At 38.4% G+C, this 25,646-nt stretch overlaps 1 protein-coding gene across 1 annotated transcript in view; it reads right to left on the bottom strand.

Annotated features, from left to right (window-relative positions):
• The window catches only part of LOC150087372 (uncharacterized), a 58,857-nt gene extending 35,284 nt beyond the window's left edge, over positions 1-23,573 (bottom strand). The window contains exon 1 of the mRNA XM_090371157.1: positions 23,192-23,573. Coding sequence (XP_090227283.1) covers positions 23,192-23,279 — 88 coding nt within the window. The 5' untranslated portion in view covers positions 23,280-23,573. The remainder of the gene's footprint in view (positions 1-23,191) is intronic.
• Between the last annotated feature and the right edge of the window lie 2,073 nt (positions 23,574-25,646).

Here is a 25,646-nt window from a genome sequence, read left to right as displayed (position 1 = left end):
CAGATTTTCTTTTCATGCACGACAGCGCCACTGCACGTAGAGCTCAAGTGGTTGAGAAATATCTTGAAACTGAAGCTATCCAACGACTGCCGTGGCCAGCACGATCAGCAGACTTAAATCCGATCGAACGTGTGTGGGACGCTCTTGGGAGGCGCATTGGCCGCTAACAGCCAAATCCTCGGTTACTTGGTGAGCTAAGGTCGGCGCTGTTGGAAGAATGGGATTTGTTGCCACAAAATCTTATAGAGACCTCGAAAATATGGTCATGTGACCATATTTTCGAGCATCTTGTATTTTTTGTAATTTTTAAACAAATATATAAATGTCCCTTATACCTGACCGAAGTTTCTCACTGTTTCCTCATTTCATCGTTATTCTATGGTACACCACCATACCAAATTTTGTTTAGTTTCATCGCAAGCTGCACGAATTACACCACGTTTTCTACGTGTTCAGTTAGTTTTGTCAAGCAGTGTATCTCAACGTCCTTAGTGTATATACAGTAGTATTTAGATTAGGAGTGAAAAAGTGGATGTTCACGCCTAACGGGAAGGAAGTTTGAACATCATTGTTTTTAAAAAAAATGCTGTTGGTCAGGTTATTCTCAAAAAGTAAGGGTGCTCTTACCAAATACAATCTTTGTGCTGTTTAAGAGTCGTTGATCTAAAGTATAATTGTTCATTAATCTGCTCTTACATGATTTTTTTGTTTAACTATACTGTACTTATCAAAATTAGCATTTTTAATACGTATTGTATTAAGCCCCGTGTTTTAACTGCTGGATATGACATTGAGATCTTTATAAATTTCTCTCCTAAGTAACAGCAATGTAGGTTCATCAGTGTTATGAAGAGTGCTATTATTAAAGAGATCTTTCGGAGTATCACAATTGCCCTGCAGACCTTGTTTCTACTATCTCAATAGAGAATTAACTGGAGCGGGGTTCGTGGTTCTAGTTGAGCACACCACAGATATGTTGCTGTAATAACTATGGCTAATAGTGGAGTGTTCAAGGAGGTAAATGTCAAGCATTGATTAGTGATCGTCGACCATGCATAGAGAGGGACTCGGGGGGGGGGGGGGGGGGGTGGAAAAGATTATCCTATTATTTCCACGTATTTCCAAGGGAGTTCTGCTGATAGGCCACCAATTGTCCAAGAAAACAAGAGGGGTGACCTGGCGGAACAGAACTATAACAGAGAGAGAGAGAGAGAGAGAGAACATTACCGGATGTGGCATGGTTGAGTAGCATTATTCACCATGTCGGCGCGTGCTTATAATGACCGACTAACCCCATGCTAGAATCTGGCTAAACTCCTGAATAAAGGGTGTCGTTGGGACAAAACATCTTTTCTTCTTAATTGTGTTTATTCCAGTTAGTATTGATTCTGAGGAAGATTCTGGTTTCCTCGTTTGAAGAATCATGCATTTCAGCGTGTGACTTGACATCCCCGTATGAATTACGAAAGACCTCTGACCCTTCCAAAGTAGCCGCACCAGTAGCTAAATCCGAAACAGGCACGTTGTGAATGAAACTGGTAACCTTCCAGCCTGATCCGCGATCTCCTTGACCCAGTTGAAGCATCTGCCGTTCTTGTGAAGACGGATGGGCAAGTTTCATAAGAAGTCGCTGTCAGAAAACGGCTCCCTGCCGATTAGAGGGTCACATGGAGTCTTTTATTTGTGCCTTTGGGCTTACATGTCAAAATTACGAACATTCGCTTCCTTTGCCTTTTAGGGTATTTTTAAGATATTCGCCAATGCAATGAAAAATAAATTTAAAAAGCGCAAACCTATACCCTTTTGAGATCTGTGCTACTTTTTAAATCAAAAACATCAGTTAAGCTTCCATCTAAATAATCCTTAAACACTTGTCTGGGACGAGATTAAAAAAGGCCTTAGGAGAAATCTTCAGATCTTCTATTAGACTTTTCTATTTTATAAAATAAATTTTGTTTTTATACTTCGGGACAACCACACGGTCAGAGGAATTCAAGATAGAGAGAATACAAGAAACAGCACCGTATTTAGCAGCCAAGGGCTTGATCCCCAGACCAATAAGGCACGTGTACTTATGCACCCTCCCGCTGACCACTCGGCTACAGTGGGCTGTCATACTCCGCACAGTCATATCCGTCAGAGGTGTTTACGGTTAATCATTTTGACAAGAATACAAAGCAGTTGGGTGTGCTCCAGCAACGGAAAACTTAAGTGTCCACACCACTGTTCGCCCAATACTGGAATACGCATCGATATCTGTCTTTTGTCCTTTTATACTTTAATGAGACATTTTGAACGCTGTGTCAAATTTAAAAAATGACTTTCCTTGTGGCCCTGGATCTATCCCTTTTATATTATAAAAATATATACAACAGCCCTCATCACTCAATTATTAATCTATAATAAATTACTTCGAGAAGCCAAGTATCTCGTGCAATTTAAACATGCTTTCTTCTATCTATTCATATGATCTTCAGCTATAGTCCAATAACTTTACTAAGCAGTATCTCTAAAATCTTTGATACAGTTATTCAGAGAAAATTATCTCAATATATAAACCACATGGTAAGTTTCAAATGCATGGTTTTCGCTCTGGAGGTTCGGTGGTAACCACGCTGGGTTCTTCCTTTAATCGCATCGGTAGATGCGATTTACATTGACCTCTGTAGAGTTTTTGACTCTTAGGCCACAATTTGATGAAGCACACTCTGTGATATGATGGCATCACTGATCCACTCGTTGTTTGGCTGTTTAATTATGTAACTGATATAAAATAGTAGATAAAATACCAAGGTACTTAATTCAAAATTCTCTACTTCGAAAACTGGAGTTTCCTAATTATCTTCATTAAGCCACGTTGTTGTTGTTGTTGTTGTTGTAGTAGGGATCACGGTTTTAGGAGCATCAGCGACTAAGACCATATTGCTCCATGTATACTGTCTGTAAATTGCATGTGTTCTGTGGTGATTTTCTGTTTGCTGGACAAAAAACTCGAGTTTCCGGGAGAAAAAACCATGCTACTTTCGCCTGAGACTGACTAACTCAGCCACGTTGTGAAAAAAAAAAAAAAAAGACTAGAGATTTAACATTTAACTAGAGATTTTCATTGAGTAAATCAAGGAGTTATTTCACCATTAAGGACAAATTTATGGTATTATAAATTTGTCCTTAAAGGTATAAGGAGTGTTTGATTAGCATCGCATAATAAAGCTTAGCTTTGCCTAATTCATTGGCTGTTCTAAACTGTTTATATTTAAACATCCTGTTCAAATTTACAAGAAAAAAAAAAACGGTTAAGGTATAAATTTAAACGAGTGTGAACTTCTTTGTTTTTACTTTTTAAAACTAATTTGGTTTTTAAAAAAACAAAGTTTTTTAAAAAACTTTGTTTTTTATGCATATCAGTGAATTGGACTTGGTCCCTTTCATCAATATTAAACATTTTATTTCATTATTATTAGGAGGTTTTTGTTTTAATTTTTAAACATTTCATGTGATTTATTTTAGATAATGATGTATTTATAATTATAATCGTGTTTTTTTCTTATTTAATGTTTTAACTCCTTATGCGCTTAATTTTTCAATTTACTTGGGCTTATCCGCCAGCTTTGTTGCGCACATTCTTCCAGTGATGATAGTTAAGGCTACTACTATACACTTATACTACTATACAACTTGGAAGTTTAAACACGGATGAAAATAATATTCAGGTCCCACCTGTGAGCCAAGTGGGTCGAATTTCGACAAAATTCAGTCGTCTTTCTTGCGTCTTCACGTTTACTACTGTTGGCAACACTGAGACATCTCCATGTGCAAGGTCTAAACAAGATTGCGCATAGTAGACTGAAGATAATCAACCAGGTGTGAATTAACGTATTAGCATTAGTAGAGGCATATGATGCAAGAAAGCAAGCTTATGCAGCATCAGCCTAAAAAAAAAAAAAAGCCGCTATCATATCACCCCTACGTTCTTTCCAAATACCTGTCCAGCTCAGCCTTAAATTTATTTAGGCTAAGTCTGTTCCACCAACCAACTACCCGCTCGCTAAAGGCAAACTTCCGTCCATCTTTTCTACATCTGTCTTTCCTCAATTTGAATTTATGCCCTCTCAAATGATTATTCCGAGCAAGAGGAAAAATTCCATCAGCATTGAGCATGCTCAAACCATTCAAGGCTTTATACACCTCAATCAAATCACCTCGCAGATGCCTAGTCTCCAGACACTGTAATTTGCAAAATATAAGCCTTTCTTCGTAAGTGCAACACTTTGTTCCATTCACTAATCTTGTTGCCCTTCTCTGTACTCGTTCCAACAGCTCTACATCCTTCCTAAAATGAGGCCTCCAGACCTGTATACAGTACTCAAGGTGTGGCCTGACCATTGCCTTATATAAGGGGATAATCACTTCCTTATCCCTGCCAGAAAAATTCCTGTATATCATTGACAAGACAATGTGAGCTACTCTTGCAGACCGTCTGCACTGCTCAGAAAACTTCATATCTGCCTGCACAATTACTCCCAGGTCCTTTTCGTTTTCTACCACTGTCAGTGTATTTGACATTAATGGTTAATGGGATTGCTGTTAGGAAATCGCTGGTTAGGGTTGAACACTAAAGAGATGTGTTAAAGGCCAAATAGGTCGGGCAAAATTTTGATGTTATTAAATTTAAACATGTAACGCTAGATAAAAGCTGATAGTGTTAGATATCTTAGAGATTTGCACAAAACCGGTAGAGTTTAGAAATTATAACCAACGTCTAAATTCTACCGGTTTTGTGCAAATCTCTAAGATATCTAACACTATCAGCTTTTATCTAGCGTTACATGTCTAAATTTAATAACATCAAAATTTTGCCCGACCTATTTGGCCTTTAACACATCTCTTTAGTGTTCAACCCTAACCAGCGATTTCCTAACAGCAATCCCATTAAGCATTAATGTCAAATGCATAAACTTTTATTTTATTTATTTTTTATTTTTTATTTATTTTATTTTTTTAAATAGGCCCTAGCCACTGAAATCCCAGGAAACTAGGTGGCAGGACCTGCCAGAGCAAATTGTTGTGATACTGGATACACCCGGCTAGCCTCCACGTGGCAGGGTATGGGCAACGTCGGGCCCCACTAGGGGCCTGGCGGCCAATAAGCCGGATAAACAATGGGCACAACATATCACACTGCACAGACACGACCCACACACTTTCAAGTCTCTGGCTTGACAGTGTACTGTCCTCGATACAGCGAAACACACGCGGAGATGGGAGAAATCCCAGGTGCCGTCTGACACGAACATACCTTATACCTTATACCTTGTCAGTGTAGTACCACAGAGGTGATACGTTACTCTGGGGTTGCTGCTTCCCATATGTAGTACTTTACATTTGCCACCTCTCAGCCCATCTGCTCAACTTTTCTAGGTCCTGTTGCAGCAGCGTACTATCATTAGTGTCCTTAACAACCCTGCCAACTTTCGTATCGTCTGCAAACTTGGACATTAAGCTTGATATACCATCATCCATATTATTTATAAATACAGAAAACAAAAATGGACCCAATACTGCATCCTGAGGGACTCCACTAATAACATTAGTCCACGATGATCTTCATTGATTACCACTCTCTGTCTAGTTCCACTCAACCATCCTTTTATCCGTAGCAGCAATTTGCCTCCAGTGCAACACTGCTCCAATTTGTGCAGCAGGCTTCCATGTGCAACATTATCAACATCCTTCCTAAGATCCAAATATATGATATCAAAGTTATTCCCTGCATCCAATTCGTTTGTGACCACATCATAGTATTCAATCAAATTAGTCAGGGAAGACTTTCCCTTAACAAAACCATGCTGTGTCCGAGCTATAACTGAAGTCTTGTCTAGATGATCCTACATTGCTTCTTTAACCAGTACCTCCATTAATTTTCCTGGAACAGAAGTTAAACTAACAAATCTATAATTACTTGTGTTGCCCTTTGATCCTCCTTTGTGAATTGGGGGGGTCACATTTGCAGATCTCCAGTCCATGGGTACCTCCCCTGAGTCCAAAGAAGCTCTCATAATTATGGCTAAGGGTTTGCTTACCTTACTTCCTTTGCTGCCTCCTTTAATATAACTGGATAGATCCCGTCCAACCCGGGTACCTTTTTTATGTTTATCTTCAACAATTTCCTCTCAGTTATTACAAAATCATCCAGCTCACTGCCAGAGTTTAACTCACCTCTGGCATTCCCCTCCCTGAATAACTCTTCATGTGTGAATATAGATGCAAAATACTCATTTAGTTTTTAGCCACCTGAGCAGGATCATCAACAGTTGAACCATCAATATCCAGTGGACCAATCTGATTCATCCCTTTCCTTCTTGAGTTTACATAGGTAAAGAACTGTTTGTTGTTTTTCTTTGCATCGTTTGCCAAGGATTTCTCATAATCTGCCTTTGCTTGCCTAATCTCATTTGTGACTTGGTTACAGACCAGCTTATATCTATCACAGGCTTCCATGTTACCCATTAATTTATATGTATCCCATGCATTTTTCTTCTCTGCCACATGTCCCATTAGTTCATCTGACATCCATTTAGGCCTAAACTTTGAACAATATTTCTTGGTATGTAAAGCCTAGTAGCTTCCAAGATAAATTCTTTGAATGCTTCCCATTTTGAATTTGCTGTTGGTAACATTATCAGTTGGTCCCACCGTATAGAATTTAAATACTGTCTCAGACCACCGTAGTCACCTTTACGAAAGAAAAAACCCTACCCTTTACCGCTGATGGTATTTACCTCTTTGAGTAAATCCCACTTCAGCACACTGTGATCACTGCCACCTAGTGGTTCCTTTATCTGCAGATTCTTAATGCATGAAGAATCACTACTGATAATCAGATCAAGAGTATTACTCCCTCTATTTGCCTCCCGAACATGCTGATGTAGAAAACAATCATCCAATAAATCCACAAAAGCCTTGCTAGTGTGTGAGTGACCAACCCACAAATTCCAGTCAATATCTGGGAAATTGAAATCCCCCATTATAAGACTCTCTGATTTACTGGCCCTCTCTATTTCCCCTGTACAGTTCCTTATTATACCCATCAGAGTCATTAGGCCTATAACACACTCCTACTCTCAATTTTGATCTCCCAATGCTTATGTCACACCAAACTGTCTCGACACTGCACTGTCCAGCGATATCGACTGGCTTCATTTCCTTGGATTTTATGTGTTTCTTAACTAATAGCATAACCCCTCCTCCCTTCCTATCTTGTCTATCCTTCTTGTACACATTGTACTCCCCAAATTCCAGTTCTTCATTCTTTATATCTGTGTGACACCACGTCTCTGATATCACAATAATATCTGCCTTTGATGTTCTGAACAATACCTCAAATTCATCAAATTTATTTACCAAACTCCTAGCATTGGTGTACATGCAAGCATACATGCACCTATTCCTATTATTAGCTACCCTAACACAACCCATGTGTTTACTTGTACCGTAATGACTCCCAGCAGTCTCTGAAATACCCTGCATCTTGTTTTCCAGGCTGCTGCTCATTCCAATAGAATAGTGCAAGAATCACTTTCACCTCTGCCAGTGCTACTATTAATCTATTTGTCCTTGTACCCCCCCCCCAAGCTAGCAGTTTTCCGACCCACCTAACACTGCCTCGATAGCATCAGCAAATATACTTGCACCCTTTCTATTTAAGTGTATCCCATCCCTGTAGAAGCAGTCTCTCCTGTTAACAAGTACAGACCAGGCTGAAAAAAATTGTACCCCTTGAGCCATACACAATCTTTCCAGTGCCGAATTGATCGACAAGGCTCTCATCATATACTCCCTCCTATCGTGTCTGGGCAGAATTGCAGTCACTTTCAAATTCAACTCTAATTCACGTAAGCAAGGATTAAGGCGTGCCATGCACACCACACACCTAGCGATATAAAGCCACCCTCTGTCACTAGGCAGTACTAGGTGACTGTTGATTTTCATCACCTGGTGCAATACCACGACTTTTTTTATTGGAAGCTTGAGGCGGTGATACGCATGTTCAATCACCAGGAGTTCTAAGGGTCTTCCCATCTTTTCTATTACAGATGTCTTTTGAGGTTATTCAAATATTCCTTACATTTCGAGGGTAAAGATTTAAAACAATTTTCTCAGGCTGCCATATAGCCTACCGGACAGAACTCATTGATAACATTTTAGAAGCATCTGTATCTGGCTGAGTTAGTCGTTCTGAGGCGAGGGCAGCATCGTTTTTTTTCCCAGAAACTCGGATTTTTCGTCCAGAAAACCGACCTCACGCAATTTAAAGACAATATACATGAAGCAATATGGCCTTAGTTGCTGATACTCCTAAAACCGTAATACAACAACAACAACAACAGCATCTGTATCAGCTAGCGTATAATCTCACTGGCTCTACTCTGCTAGTTGTAACTGGAGGGAGGCTGAGCATTATGCTTGCGAGTGTGGCATTGTCTCAGCCCGCTGTACTTTGCTATTATAGTATGCCATATCCGAAATTTTCATCAACCCATACCACGTGCTCCAAACTGTTACTCAATACATCATAAATAGACTAACAGAACAAACTTATCTGCGGAAAGACCCGACTCTCTCAAAAACTCCCTCCTTCAATTCACAAATATATGTGGTCACTGTTCGAATCTCAGTGATGTTCACTTCCGCCTACAGTTTGCCAAGCTCCATTTACTCTTTCTAACAGAATCTCAGTTATTGATTAATTCAACAATCGCTCATCTCATTTGTTCTAATCATTCGCATTGTGATTCCTTTCACTTTAAATGTTACTTGTGCATATGTTCGCTATGACATTCCCTCTCAGAGATACCCTAAGCTGGAATCTCTTTTTGATCTCTGACTAAAATCTCCGTGCAACTAGGTTCTGAAACTTTTGGAGTTACTAATGATCTTATATAACTTGTTCATTTTGCTACCAGAATGGCCTTAGTTGCTGCAACCTTAACAGCCCACCCAACACCCTTGATCTTTTCCCACAAACAGCCACAATAAACTTGCTGTTGGTGGGAAATGTGTTTCAAAGCACACAATAAGGTAATGGTTCTCTGATCACAATTTGGTGATGGTCCCTTCTTCCATTGAGCCCCTCTCCCATGTAGAGTTTAAAACAGGGTGGGTAAATGCTCGATCACGGTGTACAGAAATAAAAATACAATTTTCTGGAGAACGCCAATGCTAGAAATCTCCCTGATTACTTTTCTGATTTAGTTTTTGAGTGTATTTAAAATTTTTATGTACCTATTACTAATGATTTTCATAATAAAAATTACAATTCTAGAACTATCGTACTTTATTTAAAATAAAACTTGTCAAAAATTGTGGTAGATCAATTTCGTCACCTTGCTGATAGTTCATACAGTGAGAAAGAAAGCTGCCTGCCCCTGGTTTAAAACTTCGTGGTATATAATAATAAATTTTCTGTTTATACTCCGGGACGACCACACGGTCAGAGGAGTTCACAAGATAGAGAGAATATAAGAAACAGCACCGTATTTAGCAGTCACGGGCTTTAACCATCCTGTAGTCTCGTCCGTTATTTCAACCTTAGTTTTTCCAATAAAAATGATTAAGACTGTACAAGATAAGAACATAACTTGTCGCAGTTGGAGATGTAGTGAGATCTGCAGATCTTGACTAATCGTTGTGAACCAGTGGTTCACAACAATTGTAAAAATATTAATCAATCCAAACTCCATTTCGAACATGATTAAGATTAGGAAACTTCTTCTTGCCAAATGGCAGTCTAGCCCTCTATTCTCTTACATATCTTTTGGCCGCTGCTTCTATCCATATTTACATCTGATAGACCATAATAATTCCGATGCATCCTCATTCTGACTGATAAACCTGACTTATTAGCATCCTAATTTTTCTTTAACTCCTGCGTCACTGATCTTATTAAATCAACGCCTCTCAAACCAGACATCATTCGGAGCTTCCGATGGAAAGACATTAGTAAAATTCTGAACAATCCAGGTTCTGGTTGGATTTCTCCACTTTCTGTTAAAAGCTGTGCCTCAGAACTCACTCCTGTTTGGTGTTGCCTTTTTACATTCTCTTATTCCACTGGTGTTCTTCCTTTTGCATGTAAATTTTCCAATATGTTCTTGTTTATACTCCGGCTCGACCACCAGATCAGTGGAGTTTACAATAAATCAATCAATACAAATGTTAATCGTATTTAGCAGTCACGGGCTTGAACCCCAGTCCACTCAAAGAGTGTGTGCTACTTCACTCGCGCCCCTGATCACTCGACTATGTCAGGCTTGATATTGCCAATTCTTGAAAATTCGATTCCCTTCAATCCAGTTATCGTCCCACCGCACTTACCTCACCTCATTCCAAAGTAATGGAGAAATTCATCAACTGCAAACTCTTAAATTATCTCGAAACCTTCCATCTGATCAACGGTCGCCTATGTGGATTTCTTAGTGTTAATTCACTGGTGATATCATGGCGTACGTTGTTCATCTGTGCATAAATTCACTCCAAAAATTCCGTGAAACTCAAAAAGTTGCTGTTGTCATTTCTAAGTCTTCTTATCGTATTTGGCGTAAAGGTCTTTTAACCAAGCTTCCATCTTATGGTATGAATTGCCGCCTGTTTCTTGCAATTTGATATCCAGTTTTTGTTCTGACCTCTCACTGCAGGTGATGCTACGTAGATGGCTTTCTGTCTTCAAACTTCTCCACCAACGATGGTGTTCTCTGAGATTCAGTTCTTTCTCCCACTCCCTTCCTCCTACACACTGGCGTTCAAAGAAAGTGCATCAACTAGGAATTTCACATTTCTAACCCCTTTTCACGATGGTATGTTACATTAATGACTAGCATCACAAATAGAAAAAGATATTTATTAATAGTTAAGGAAAAGCTAAGTAATATTTGACAGGTGCTCTCAAAATATTCCAAAATGAGCATTTGCAACCTTTATACAACAGTTTTCTTAAACACGACAATTATGGCTGAAATGTTATCAGAAGCCCCCACTTTGCTTCAGTTTATCATTTTCCTTTTTTCCTATGAGCAGAACCAGTATTCCTGGATGGCGAGTTACGTGGCATAAATGAAAAACTGCCTCTGACCCTGATGACAGCAGTACATCGTCAAGGCATTGACAAGATCAATTTCTGAAGATAATCACCTGATAGTTCGTGGTTCTGAACACGAATTATGGCTTCCTGAAGTTCACGAAGGGTCTTTGGTTTTTTTCTGGCAACTGCAGATTCCACACGATGCCAACAGTTCTCTATACGATTCAGGTCCGGCGCCGGGCTGTTTCCTAACCAGCTGACAATTGTAATGGACCGTTCTTCCAACCATTTTTTCTCCTGTAACAAATGTAAACACATTACTGTCGAACCTCTAATGCAGAAATGAAGCTAAAGAACTTACACTTTTCGCCCGATGCAGTTACTTAGCAGGTTGAAATGGTCTCTAATGATTGGCAGCAATTTGCCTTCCGATATAGCCAGGTACCCATTGTCATTTACGGAACCTTCTATAAACTGCAAGTGACCTACTCCGCGATACAAAATGCACCCCCATATCATTTGGCTGGTAGGGAATTTCACTGTAGACACTATACAGTCTGGATGGAATTCTTCACCACGTCTACGGCGAATCGTTTGTCTTCCATCAAAGCCATGCAGGTTGAATTTCTTTTCATTCGAGAAAATAACTGCTTGGGGGTCCATTTTACATGCTCCTTACACCAAATTAATCGGGCCTTTTTCATTTTTTGTATGAGGAGGGGCTTCTTCTTAGGACGACGGGCTACAAGTCCATTTTTGAAGAGGCATCTTCTGACTGTTACTGCACTTGCTACCACTCCTGTATGTTCTTCCCATTCTCTTTTCAGCTCAGACGAAGAAGCTTTACAGTTTTTCAGGCATAAGCGCTTCAAAACGCGGTCCTCTTTCGGCGTAAAGACTCGTTTGCGTCCGGTTCCTTTTTTCCTATCAGCAGAACCAGTATTCTTGAGTTTGGAAATAAATCTACTCACTGTCGACTGATTACAAGACACTCTATAAGCAATATGACGGGAAGAACATCCTTCCTCACGTAAAGCAACAATAGCACTCTTTCTCCGTGTCGTCAACTGCACGTAACTCGCCATCCTGACACAAGCAAGGAATGACTGCAACTCTTGCAGAGAGTGCTTATATAGTTGAAAGTAACAGCTGATGCAATATTACGTCATCACCTACGCGTGTCAGTCTTATCTGATGCAATCTGTAAGAAATATTGCCATATGCTTACGTTATTCGGATGACAATTCCAATTTTAAGGGGTGATGCACTCTCTTTGAACACCAGTGTATATTTATTACCTTCTTCAACCAACTGTACATCCTGTCCATAGTTTTGGCAATGATAGCGCACTGCATTTCACCTTCTAGTTTGACACGCCCTGCTCTGAATGACGGCTTGAACTTTTCGAATGTCCATCACCAGTTCCTTATAAATAAATAGATTTTCTGTTTATATCCCAGGAGAGCCAGATAGGGTTGGAATAGTTTACCAAATAGAGAATAAGAACATAACGGTCATGTGGACTTGAACTACGGTCAACTCAAACGGGTGTAATTCTGTACCACCGCTTTGACCACTTGGCTACTTCTGGCCTATATGCCAGTCTCCAAGGCGAGGAAAACTTTGTTAATGTCAGTCCCTCTAAAACTCAACTCTATCTTATTTCTCGCAAAAAATAGTCTGCTGCTTCCATTCTCAATTTCGATAACTCTTAAATTTCTAGACAATGTTACATATCTTTATCTAGGATTATCCCTATTTCTAACTTTTCTTGGCATAAGCACATCACAAGTATTGCTTCCTCTATCAAAAACAAAACAAAAAAAGCCTGAATTTTCTCTTTTACTGTCTATGTTACTTTCCTTCTAAATAGCAACTTTTTACAATCCTTCTAACTGCCCCACATGGAATATTATTCCCACATGTGGGGCAATGCCCCAAAAACCTCTCTCAAGCTCCTTGACTTTATCCGTCTGTTCCACAGATACTTCCATGGTCGCTTCTTCTGTAATTCCTTTCTTTATGGTTGGGCCCTGAAGGGCATGAGAAAGGGAATTGGCAAACACCTTGTTCCACAGTGAGAATTCTTTTAAATGCGACCCCCTCCCGCCTTCTTATAAGTTTCAAATAAGAGCTGACCCCTTATTTGATGAGTTCGATATGACAAATGGGGAATCTAAATAAAAATAAAATCCAGTAAATGCATCGAATGAAATTGAAATCATAAGCGCTTTTGGAACAGCTTCGTTTAAACTTGAAGGATCCTGGGAGTAAACAAGCCGGAATCACTCATTTCTGTTTCCAAGTAATTTTTTTTACTGCTGTCTAGGAACAAGGTCATTTCATCCATTTTCCGGATGCCTGGAGGGATTGTGCGTGTTTAATACCTATTGAGAGGAGATATCGTCACAAACAACTAATCGTCATGGACAGCTACGCACAGTTAATTGGCAAAATGTGCCAGGCAACCAAGGCCAAGAGACGCAGAAAGTTATACCGAATGCAACAATGCTTTCAGTGTTACAAATATTCTTGTCTAGACAATCCTTTGAGCCTCCGTAAGATTTATCCCCACTTAGCTCTATCTCCCGTGTGCTTCTTGACCAGAAATTTTCAAATAATCAGACCGGAATGCACCATTGGAAACCAAAACCTTTTTTCAGAGCTTTGGAACATCGCTGGACGCTGTTCCAGTTCAAAGGAAGCAGTAAATAAAATAAAATAAAATACTGAAAATAAATAATGTTTGGGCATTGTCTTTCGTTTTCAAAATACGAACATTTCAGTCCTTGCCTACTAGTGTTGCAACACATTCTCTCTGCCTACAGGGAAAAGCATGTAGAAGAATGTATTTGCTGCATCAAATTAGACAGATGATGTTACATTATTATAAAGTAGCCTGTTGCTTAATTGGGCCAATGTGCCTTCTGGCTGTAGTGTGATGATGCAGCATGAACTGGGAAATTACATGAGATGAATCATCCATAATGCACCACAAACTAGACGGTACTCAGTTTGATGGCCGTTATCAGAGCACCACACTAGGTGTCGTGACGATCTCATCAAACGCTAATATCTTAGTAGGAATTTCTCGAGACATTACGACCCCAGAATCCGGAAGCGAGTGTAAGACCAATTAAGAGGTATTTCTGACGTCTCAGTGGAGTTGAGTTCACGCAATTCGATACCTTGAGCTAATCCACACCACGTATGTAGGTGGCATCTGGGGTACTACGTACATCTCTGCTGGAAACGTCCTTGGCCACCCCCGGGGGTGTCCCTGACCTAGCATCTCTATCAGGAAGTTTCCTAACGGGACACATACGATGGAGGGTCAATGCTCTGAAACCAACAACTAGTGGCAAGGTCACACGTTAATGCAGGTAACGGGATTTTCAGAACGCCGAAGTCACTGACTCCACCGTGGTTTAGCTATTTCTGGACACGCGCTTCCTTTCGGCCCTTTCGCACCGTGCTTTTCCCGATAACGAACAGATAACTGGAGAGAAGACCGCAAGAGTGAAAGTTGTGATATACCTCATATCCATCAATAGATATTTTATCACTATATTGTAACCTTTACGTGGAAGGGAGTAAAAAAACTGTTTCTTTTTTAGTTGCCACGTATCGCACAAATAACATACAATAGGTTTCCTAATAGGCCCCCGACATGGTCTATGAGGAAGTGCAGGTGCTTTGCAATACGGTATATTTGAATCCTCAGCATCTGAGAGAGAGAAATTCTTCCACTTCAACGATAGTAATGGCTTTTGAATGGTCCCTTCTCGTTTCCTGGCTATTTTATTAAATGTATGTAGAGGGTTACTGAAAACTAAACACAATAAGAGACGTTTGTGCAGCTTTAGGAACTCATTTTCATTAGGAAATAATTTAAACATCATACTCGAAATCCTTTGTAGCAGAGCTCGTTATACACTCCCACTGAAGTTCTGTTTGCCTGTGCTCTCACGTGAGATCCAGAAGTGGGTTTCATTATATAAACGCTGCACGCAGAGACCTTGGCCCGCCTGACCTCCTACAACGCTGGAATCCTAAGATGCGAAACAAAGGATAAAGCAGCATGAGGCAATCTTTTTAAACGTTGATTTGGCTTCCTCCCCTTTCATTGCTATACAAGTGACGTTAAACAAAGAGCAATATTGCAGATCACTGAACATTATTCGTTTATTGCGCGGTTGGCTGCTTCTTCTTCGCTGGAGGGAGTGGAGGGGAGAATTTTCCTATTTGAGAGCTTCTTCTAAGAATGTCTCCACTGGGTTTTAATGTCTAGATTACACGAGATAACAGTCACACTCTACCTAGTTCTTGCTGCGCATTCTGCCATCTTTCCTGCGACGTTCATTCATTCCTGTTTACTTACTGGTGATTGTCCAATTAACACGAAAGCTGGGTGGTAAAATGGGTCACCGTGCATTGCAACATAACGCAATTCTAGCAAGTGGGTCTATTGAATTGTCAGATTACTTTTTATAATTATTTTCACTCCACCTGTGAAATGGTTGGATGAATTGCATTATTTTGTGGACCCACCGGAAAGAAAGTTTTATAAGTATTATTGTTATTTATTACATAGTTTCTAATTAAAATGTATAAAAATAATTAATGTTAATTCAACCGTTCTGTATTCGCAAATGCCATTCATGCAGACTCTATAGTGCTTGAAATAAGCTTCTGGAGCGCCCTCTTAGAAAGATGCAGCGATAAGAAAAAAAAAAAAATTTAAATAATTCTAGAAAACTTTTGTTGATGGTAGAGACACCAACAAAAGTTGATCAGTCATTGCTGGGTATTCTCAACAGTTCTAGAAATGGTAGATCTGTCATAACTACGAAAAATGTTGGGAAAGCTTTTGTCATTGTTTTATTTGATATATAGATTAAAATAATGTTATATATTTGCTTGACTACATTTTTGTTCTTATTGTACAATTAATGATATGTAAACCAGTTATCTTTTCTTGAAATACTGAAAATACTAGTTTTTCAAAATAGCCTCAGATGGTCTCCATATACGCAGGCATTCCGATTTCAGAAATTCACCACTGGTAGCAGAGATTCCAAACCAAAATGAATCCAGCACCCAAAGGACCTGAGTGGACAACCTTTTAGGAGTAAACTGCTCGTTTCACCACAGTGAAACGAGCAGTTTACCCCTAAAAGGTTGTCTACTAGTTCATTACCGCTATTCTTATTTTCTGAAGGTAGTTCTGAGAAACCCTATTATAATTGTTATATGAAGAAAGTTCCTCTAAATATTTTCCGGATTATCGATACCGAAATCGTTGACAATTACTTTTGTAATAAAAGATGGAAATGATTGCAGTTGAGCATTGCAGCCGGAATCGTATTTACTGCTTGTTAAATTCAACACCTTAATGCAAGTACATTAATCAACGACTGTGTTGTGGTTGGAATAACACTACTCAAGCACGACTTCAGCTCGCCTTTCGACCTTGCAGCAGTGAAAATCTGGAAAGGCCACACAATGCCGATAACTAATAACTCCAATACGTGCGTTAAAAGCGGAAAAGGGCCGGGGTATCGAAGCTTGGCCATTTCCTCGCTTGTTTTGTTCAAGGATGCAACGATCAGATAACGAAGCCAGACACGCTGAAGACGATCACGGTGCGAAAAGGTAACCTTCGTCCCTTCGGAGTATCCACGATGAAATTTAAATGATTTTAACGTTTGTTTTCTTAATTCGTGTTTGTAGACGTCACGTCCTTGGCATTTAGAGCGCAGTGAAAGTTATTCATTTCGTAGAATGGTCCATAAGTTTTCCAGAACAGCAGATTCGAAGCCATTTTTCTCTCCGGTAATTTATAATCGCATCCAATAACAGGAAGTTAGTTTAAAGCCAACTTCCTGTCAGCACAATCAGCAAAGACCGTTGATTATGTGAGTGCTAGTAACGACGTAAGAAAATAAATGTTCTAACAAGACGTTGACAGAGACAAAATCTTCATGATAATGTTGCCATTTATGTTGATTTTTATAAAAATGCGTGAACTTAATGCGTATTTTATTGATTTAAATTTTATTAAACTCCAATGTATTTAAGACATCCGCTTTTTTTCAAGATGGCGTTATTCTAAGGTGTGAGTGGCATTGTTAAAATTTAATGTGATAGGTGGATTTTTTTGTTCTGCTTGGGCTTTGCACAAAAGAAAGCCAGATCTGAACGAGTTGAATTAAAAAAATAATCCCCATAATGTAATGTGAAGTTTAATTTTCATATCGTCTCCCTTATCCCTGGTCAACTTTATATTTTGATTTCTAGGAATAAATACTCAAAAGATGAAAAGTAGCAGCAAAAGTCTCATGATTTTTTTAAGGATGCCAGAATGATCTGTAGACCAGGACAGAAAAGTTGTTTTTTAAATAACAAAAACAAGACTTATTTTTTTGAGGTAAGACTGGCTCTTTTTTGTGTATTTTTATACATTTTAAGTGTTGTTATGTGTGATTGCTGTAATAATGTTCAAAACATTAAAAGCAAATCAGAAATACAAACTGCATTGTGTAGAGTTCAGTACTGAATACTGGTGGTGTCTTGAAATTTGCTAGTTGCATTCTCCGTGAATTCAACTAATAAATATTCTTCATTGCAGAGATATGAATACACTTTGCACATACTTATAATGACGTGATCAGCAAGGATTAAAAAAAAAATTGCTGACACTGCCATCCCTCAAAGCAATTGCTTTGAGTTGGAATATTACATTTATTGTAATGTGCATGGCGAACGTGATGGCCAGATATCTCTGCTCACCGGATATAACACCATTAGACTTTTTTATGAGTGGCGTCAAGGACATGGTTTACTGAACTACAGTGGCAAAACCTCAATGATGTGAAGACCACAGAAAGGGAGATTCTCGATCAGAGACCTATTTATCAATAGGAACAAAAGATGCGCACCAAGTGGATCTGATTTAGGGGCGGCGGGCTGAAACTGAAAACAAACTCTTACCTGTATATATTTCAAGCTATAAGCAATCCTAAATATTTGAAATAAAATTTCAGAGAAGGCTCCTTCATTGTGTGGAGTGAAAACTTCAGATTGGCCAAATTAGCCACCGCTTTCGATGGTATGTTAAATGATCTTATGTTTTAAATGTTATTTACTTGTTTGGACATACATTACAGTGATAAACACTAGTCCACCTAAAACTGCACAAAATACAAATTTAACATGAATGCACATTAATTTTTTTCGGTAAGCTTTATTTCCGTTATTCACTTCCCACCCCATCAAATACGCTTGTTCTGAACCATCTATTGTATAACCTCTCAAGTTATGTAGTATTTGCTATCCTGGAGCGTCCTGGGATATCAGTAAGTGACGAAATATTCACTAGAAGCAAATATATCACTTTCAATTGAATGTCAGTTAGTATTTGAAATTCGATTTATTTCCTAAAACCCGAGGTATAGAACGTCACAACCTGATGACTAACAAAAAATCGGTGACAGCAAAGCAACCCGAGAATCGTTAGTAATCAACAGAGGTCAGCACTGTCATCTGCACCCTCAACACTGATTCATAAATCAAAGGTCGTCACGTAGTTTATAGACTAATCAATCCCTCTCCGACTTAGTCAAAAACAAAAAATCCTTTTAATAACATTTCTTTTTAGAGCGATCGTCGATAAATATTTTATTAATATTTTTAAAAAGTGCAAGCGAATTTTATTCTACACTTTCCATATCCTGAATTACTTTCTTCCTATCTTTTTACCAATAATATACCTTCATTAGAGTGGTATTATCCGACCTTCCATCAGCAGTCTATTGCATCTTATGTTAAGTGTACTAAATCGCTTTTCCAAATCTGTAAGGGCTGTTTAAAAGTGATGAAGTCAGAGTGAGTTTTATCCGCGTGGGCCGGTGCGTCACTTTCACGTGTCCACAGACCCGAGCAGCTTGTCGATTTCATTTTTTGGAACCGGAAGTGTACGTGATGCAATGTCGTAGGCACAATACCGGTTTTTCCACGTGTTTGAGTCATGTCTCAAGGAGTACTACGTGTGTGGTGTATTTTTACCAATTTAGGACAGTATGAAGGCTGAAAGAACCACGATGGGAAGAATGAACGATATTTCAGGGATGTCTCTGTTTTCCAAATTTCCTTTTTTTAATAAAGGAATAGTTGCATACCGCCGTGGTACAACAGCCTTCCCCGCCACTCCTGAATTAAAGCGGTCGTTCTGCGTATTTGAATTTTCCTTTGGTGAACAATGTGGGTCAAGGTGGCAAAGGAGTGCCCTCTTAATTCCTTTCATGCTGTTTAATGAAACTGCAAAATCGAGTCAGGTAAATGCGCATAAGAATCTTTTGCAAGAATTCATAACACAAGGTACACAAAAGGTGGTAATTCAAAAATATTTCCTCCCCTTCCATCCCTGCTAACTAACTCATATGATCTGACCTTGCAACTTAATTTCAATAATGCTTGCACCTTCCAGCTTTGTCCCCGGGGGGTCTAACACCTCCGTTGCTACCCCCTGTATAAAATGTATTTTTACTTAAACGATTATTATCTATCGGAAATAAATATACTGAAATAAAACTTCGAGATTAACCCAATAGACTGAAATTTCGAAATAAATTCTAACCATAATTTTCGACTTATAAACTCCTGTTCTTTACCGACTATAACTTTCCAAATATTCTCCACCAGTTAAATTCTGATTGATCAGTGGAGAGGGGGAGAAAACTTAATTGATTTCAATCCTTCTAAAACTCAGTCCTGTGCTACTTCTTTCAAACACGAATCTGCTTCACTTGATACTGAAATTTCTGTACAAGAACTCAAATTTCTGTACATATTTTCTAGGAATAACCCTATAAAGATATGGTATGTCTTGGTACAATTCTCACAAATTATAATATTATCGTGAGTATTACCCATATTATTTCCTCTTCATCGAAGAAATTGATGATATTGGAACCAAATTATAAATTAATTTTTTTAATTTTTTATTTTTTTATGTACTTTTGATTGCAATAAAAGAGTCTCAATCGAAAGTACTGATCAGACCAAGTTAAAAAGATGTCCCCATAAAAGGGAAAATTAGTGGGTCAGTTAGTAGTTTTTGTATTTGTCATTTTTCAGAGAATCACCGTTTTTCACAGTAGCACACCCAATTGACGTTACCCAACATAGTCCGCCTTGTCTAGAATAAAAATTGTGGGCGACAATAGCACCCTCCTAACTGAAGTACAAAACCGCCCATTTTGTTAGGAGTAGTCTACCAGAGGAACATATTTAGAAGGGATTCTGAAGGGGCTGCAGCAACGGGTTCCATCCCAATAAAGGCTGTGAAATATTAGGAAATCTCAGAACCATCTAATTGGCTAATTCCGCCATGCCCTCGTGGGCAACACAGTTGGTAGAATCGCCGTCCTCCCATACCGGATGGAAAAGACCTGAGTTCGAGTCGTGTCGATGACGGGAGGGATTTTTATGGGCCTTTTCCTCAACTTGGCTGAGTTAGTCGGTTTCAGGAGAGGATAGTATGGTTTTCTTCTCCCAGAAACTCGGGATTTTCGTTCTTACACAGTTCCAAGCCTCTTACTGGAACACGCTTTTGTGTCGCGGAGAATCAAAATACAAATCGTATAAACAATGAGATTTTAATAAACCAAATCTATCGAAATTCGAACTTACTGGGAAATAAAGTGTACGTACTCAATTAAAATTTCAAGTGAGCAAATTTTGGGAGTCACACTGACAGACAAGTCGTACAGAGAATATGAACACTAAATAATTAAGGTTCAGATCAGGTCAAGTTACATGGAAACGGATCCTCACTTGCACAAAAATGTAAGGCTCAATGCACGTCTCAAAAGTCATCAACGGCTCTTTCGAGAGAATTTCATCTCTCCTAAATTTCAGTTAAGAATCCTTAAGCGCTCTCTTGAAAGAGGTTTCAGTGTCAAAAAAGAAGAAAATAACTCCATCTGGGTACTTTTAGTCTCCCACATCCTGTTCAAAGGTGGTGCGTAGCGTCATTAGAGATGGGGCATAAGTAGGGTGGGGGTGAAAGGACGCATGTGTGGGTTACTAAATTATAGATCACAGTACCAATTTTCAGCAATTACTTTTTTTTAGAAGCAGCACATCATCAGCAAATCTCGTAGAGTAAGTTATTTTCATGACAGATTTAGTTCCGATGAGGGAGCTTGGTTAATAGAAAATTACAAGGATATGACCATGTTTCGCTTCAGGGCACTTAGTAGTCGTAACAGGGTAAAAGTTCATCCAAAGTTACATCTAATTTTCCACACTGGGTGGAACAGACCCGAGTTCGAGTCCCGTTAATGATGTCAGGAATTTTTATGGGTCTTTTTCACAACGTCGCTGAGTTAGTCGGTCTTAGGCGAGGATAGCATGGTTTTTTTCCCCCAGAAACTCGTGTTTTTCGTCCAACAAAACAGAAAATCGACCACAGAACACAATTTACAGACATTATATGGAGAAATATGGCCTTAATCACTAATGCATCTATAAACCTACCACAACATCATTTTTCTCTCTTTTTTTTTTTATTGAAAAACGAGTTAGCCGAAATATAGGGTAAATATTTATGAAGCATGAAAATGATTTCACAAAATTCAAATTATGATAACATATTTAAACTCAAATAGTTGTTTTATGTAAAAATGCAATTAAGAAACATTTTTTTTTCGTCTGTCAGTATGCATATAAAGTAAATCGTCAACTGCAGTTCCAAAAATATTTTTAATGCGTCTTCAGTTTTTTAAAAACATTTAAATGAACCGCGGATATTCTTCAATTATTGCTTCATCTGGAGTCAGTGGACAGTAAATACTCTTTATGAAACCAAAAAGATTCATTTCAGTGCAACCGAATTAAAATACAAAAAAAAAAAAATGTATTGCAAATATTTAAAATTAAAAAAATTAATAAAATAAATTTTTAAATTTAAAATTTGCATCACGGTTTTTTAAGTTAAATTTTAAACTAAGCTATTTTTCTCAATGTATGCCCAAGTTAGAACCATTTACAATTAGCCTAGATGGTTAATTCTTCATTGGTTCATATCTATGATGGAACTCATATAATACTGTTTGTTTTATAATTCACTTTTCATTTCTACTACTGAATTAGGCATCTTTCACATTGATAAACATGGCTGAAGTTGACTGCCCTCATTATTACGAGGGCCAGGACGATTACATTTCCATGCCTGCTTCCAGGACACGATGGACATAAAATCACTTAACCAAAGATGAAAAACCAGTCATAAAGAATCTTGTTCCGTGTCCTAATAAGAAAATTTTCCGGTCACTTGCATTCCAGTTTGCTACAAGAGTCAGCTGAACAATAACCAGTCGTTATAAGGGGCCCCCTACACTATCATAAATAATTTGTAAACAGAATTTATATCAAACCGACATCAACTGATATCAGAGACCAATAAATATAAGATTAATACATAAAAGACAACTTTTATTTGCAATTATTTATGTTTAAAGTTACGTAAAATATCCAATAACTATTCACAATAACTACGATATTGATTACTATTGTTGAACAAGTGATGTCCATCTTTCTGACCGTGTTTAAAACAGACTGTACAATCTGTAGGAATGGCTTTTGCCCAAACTAAAAAGAAATAATAAAAACCGAAATAAAAAAAAAATTAATCAAATGTGGAAGTAATGTAAATAACAACGTTTCTGGATTCCATATTGAAACCTGTCATCGAACCGAAGTAGGAAAGATTTGGTATAATGAGGTATCGAGATTTTTACTTAAAATATACAGATTTAAATATGGTGCCATGAATTAAATTTTATAAAATTATTTTCATGCTTCTATGAAAATTATAGTAGGTGGTAAAAGACAAAAGTATGGGAAATGCGGATTTATTGGATTAAAAACAGACTTTTCCACCCGATAGATAAGATTATAAAAAGGAATTATTAAACTTGATCTACCGTTCTCTGAATGTGCGACCTCTTGCATATTTTAAACACTAAAAATGAATAGTAGATTCGGTACTGTTCCTTTCTCAGGGGATACCTACAACAACGCACTAGCACAAATCGCATTACCACCTACCTGCAAGCAAGACGCACGCGAGCACAGCTGTGTAACACATCCTGGAACGAGGTAGCCAAGTCTGTTGTTCGCTCCTCAGCACAGTCATGAATATTCTCTGACGGACCTCCGAGATAGCTTTTGCAAACGTACACACACTCGCACACACACACCTCTGACGATGCTTGGGCTTCCGCGTTATGGAACGCTGCCTGTGCGTTCAGAGCAATGACCGTTTATAAGAAGGCCCGCCTCTGGGCCGCCCTTTTGTAGCGAGGTGTCCAACGCCTGGGGCCGTGACGAACGGACCTGACATGCTCACAGCGAGGATGACGTTGAGGCAGATGTTCCGAACACCCACCGATGGGTTTGCTGAAAGGGGGAGGGAAAGATTGATCAAGAAAGTAGCTGCCGTTCCCATAACCAGAGATTTTTTTTAATATAGACGTCCTACACACTGCAACTCATAGTATCACGTGGTAGAAAGATGCTGGAGACCAACCTGTTCGTGTGACGCCTCATTTCATCATTTCTAAGTCAAAGCGGGTGTATCCATCCGGTCTCTTTATTTTTTTCCTTTTTCATATAAAACCAAATCCTGGTGTTCGCAATCGATTAAGTTATAATCTTTACAGTCTTAAAAATCATTAGACCAACCTTGAGCTATGATGTGCGCATTTAGCTGTTTGAGGGACCGATGCTATGTTGAATAACGAGTGCTGCCATCTTGTGTAAAAAGTTGTGTAACCAATATTTTTCAAAAACAGCTAAAAACATTTAAAGCTCGCTAAAAATAAATAGATCATACCTGTTCAATTATTTGTGTAAGGCAGGGAAATAAGCAAAGGCGTTGTTACCACCCACACCCTCAATTTCACCAAGATGAAATTCTTTAATTTTTTTTTCTTTTATATAGTTTCTTTGCAGAGTTTATTTTAGAACCATCATTTAGTTTTTTAGGTAATGAATATATTAATAAAAAAGTTCTTGAGTGTACTTTTCTCTATAGAAGAAAAATAAATAAAAATCATATTCTGTAATTTCTTGTATTATTTTTAGTCAATTAAAATTATTGACTAAAAACAATACATGAAATTACCAATAGAAAAAAAGAGACCACCGCCTTAGTTACTTAAAAAAAAAAATGAATATAAAGGGTAGTTATAAATGGATATTGCTCAGAGTGGACGAGTATAGCAAGTGGAGTCCCTCGGGGATCGGTGTTGGGGCCACTTCTGTTTCTTATCTTCTTGTGCGCTTAAAATGCTAAAGCAATCAGTTTCATGTAAATGCCATTGAATATTTAAAGCGTCTGCCCAATTAATGTTAGCGTAGAATTGGTCTTCTGCTGCTTTAATTTCAGACGATGTAATTTAAAAGAAGAAAAAAAAAAGGAAATCCTAATTTCACCTTCAAAACTAGGCCAGCTTGTAAAATATTCGTCTAAACGGAACTAGTGGCTGCTCTGATTCACTTTCTGCTTCTTGTATAGTGGTGAACTCGTAACACTTTGACCTTCAGCGTCAACCTGTCACATTCATTAAAAAAAAGATTGCCTTCCGTACCCGGAAATAGCACTATCATGAATCACTAGGTGGCCTTTTCCCTAGAAAGGACGTCATACTTTTAAAAATTGGCGCCACTTTCTCTGTAGAAATTAAATCTTTTCTACTGTTACTATCAACATCCGGTCAAGTGGAAGGCCATCTGTTGAAACAAGATAAAGAAAGCAGGAACTAGGCTTTCATATTAACACTGCCACTCGTAACGACTAAATTTAAGTTCTGATAAACATCGTTTGCATTGCTTTCTGCACGTACACTGATTGACAGAATTATGATAATGATCACAAACACCAGAATAACATCTTTATTCTGTGAGTTATAAATGAAAATTTGTACCGAGGTACAACTTATTATTACCGATAAGCATATGATTTTTTTGTATTAGTAACAGATTATGGTAATTACATAATGAAAACGAAAAAGTTCATGTTTCTCCAGATATATTTAGAAAATGTATGTGTGTAATTCGCTCCTGCAGACTACGCATTTCATTTCACTATCATTAGGGCCGGACTTCATTCTAATCCTCTTAATTGGCAGTTTAACCGTGGATACAATTCCTAGCCGAGTGGTCAGTATGTTAGTCTTGTAGCCGAGTTGACCGTGGTTCGAACTCACGTGACTGCTAAATACGATTAATGGTTATATTATAATAGCTAACTGTAAACTACTCTGACGTATGTAGTCGAGTGAGACGATAAACAGAATATTTTACTTTTATTTATTTTTTTAAGAAAAACGTGGCTTCTTCCCCTCTATTTTTCGACTGTTTTCCTAGTGGGGGTTCGATCGAAGTTTCACTCAAATATATTGCTCATCCCTGAAATTTTCCCACCTAAAAAGAATGAGCACATACCTGAAAAATTGCATGGAAAACTGTGATGTATATGGACAACGCTTCCTTTGAAGGA

Source organism: Mastigoproctus giganteus, chromosome 4 (assembly GCF_048544385.1).
Source record: "Mastigoproctus giganteus isolate SK-2022 chromosome 4, ASM4854438v1, whole genome shotgun sequence".
Taxonomy (NCBI): Eukaryota; Metazoa; Arthropoda; class Arachnida; order Uropygi; family Thelyphonidae; genus Mastigoproctus; species Mastigoproctus giganteus.
This window is presented reverse-complemented; position numbering and strand designations above follow the sequence as displayed.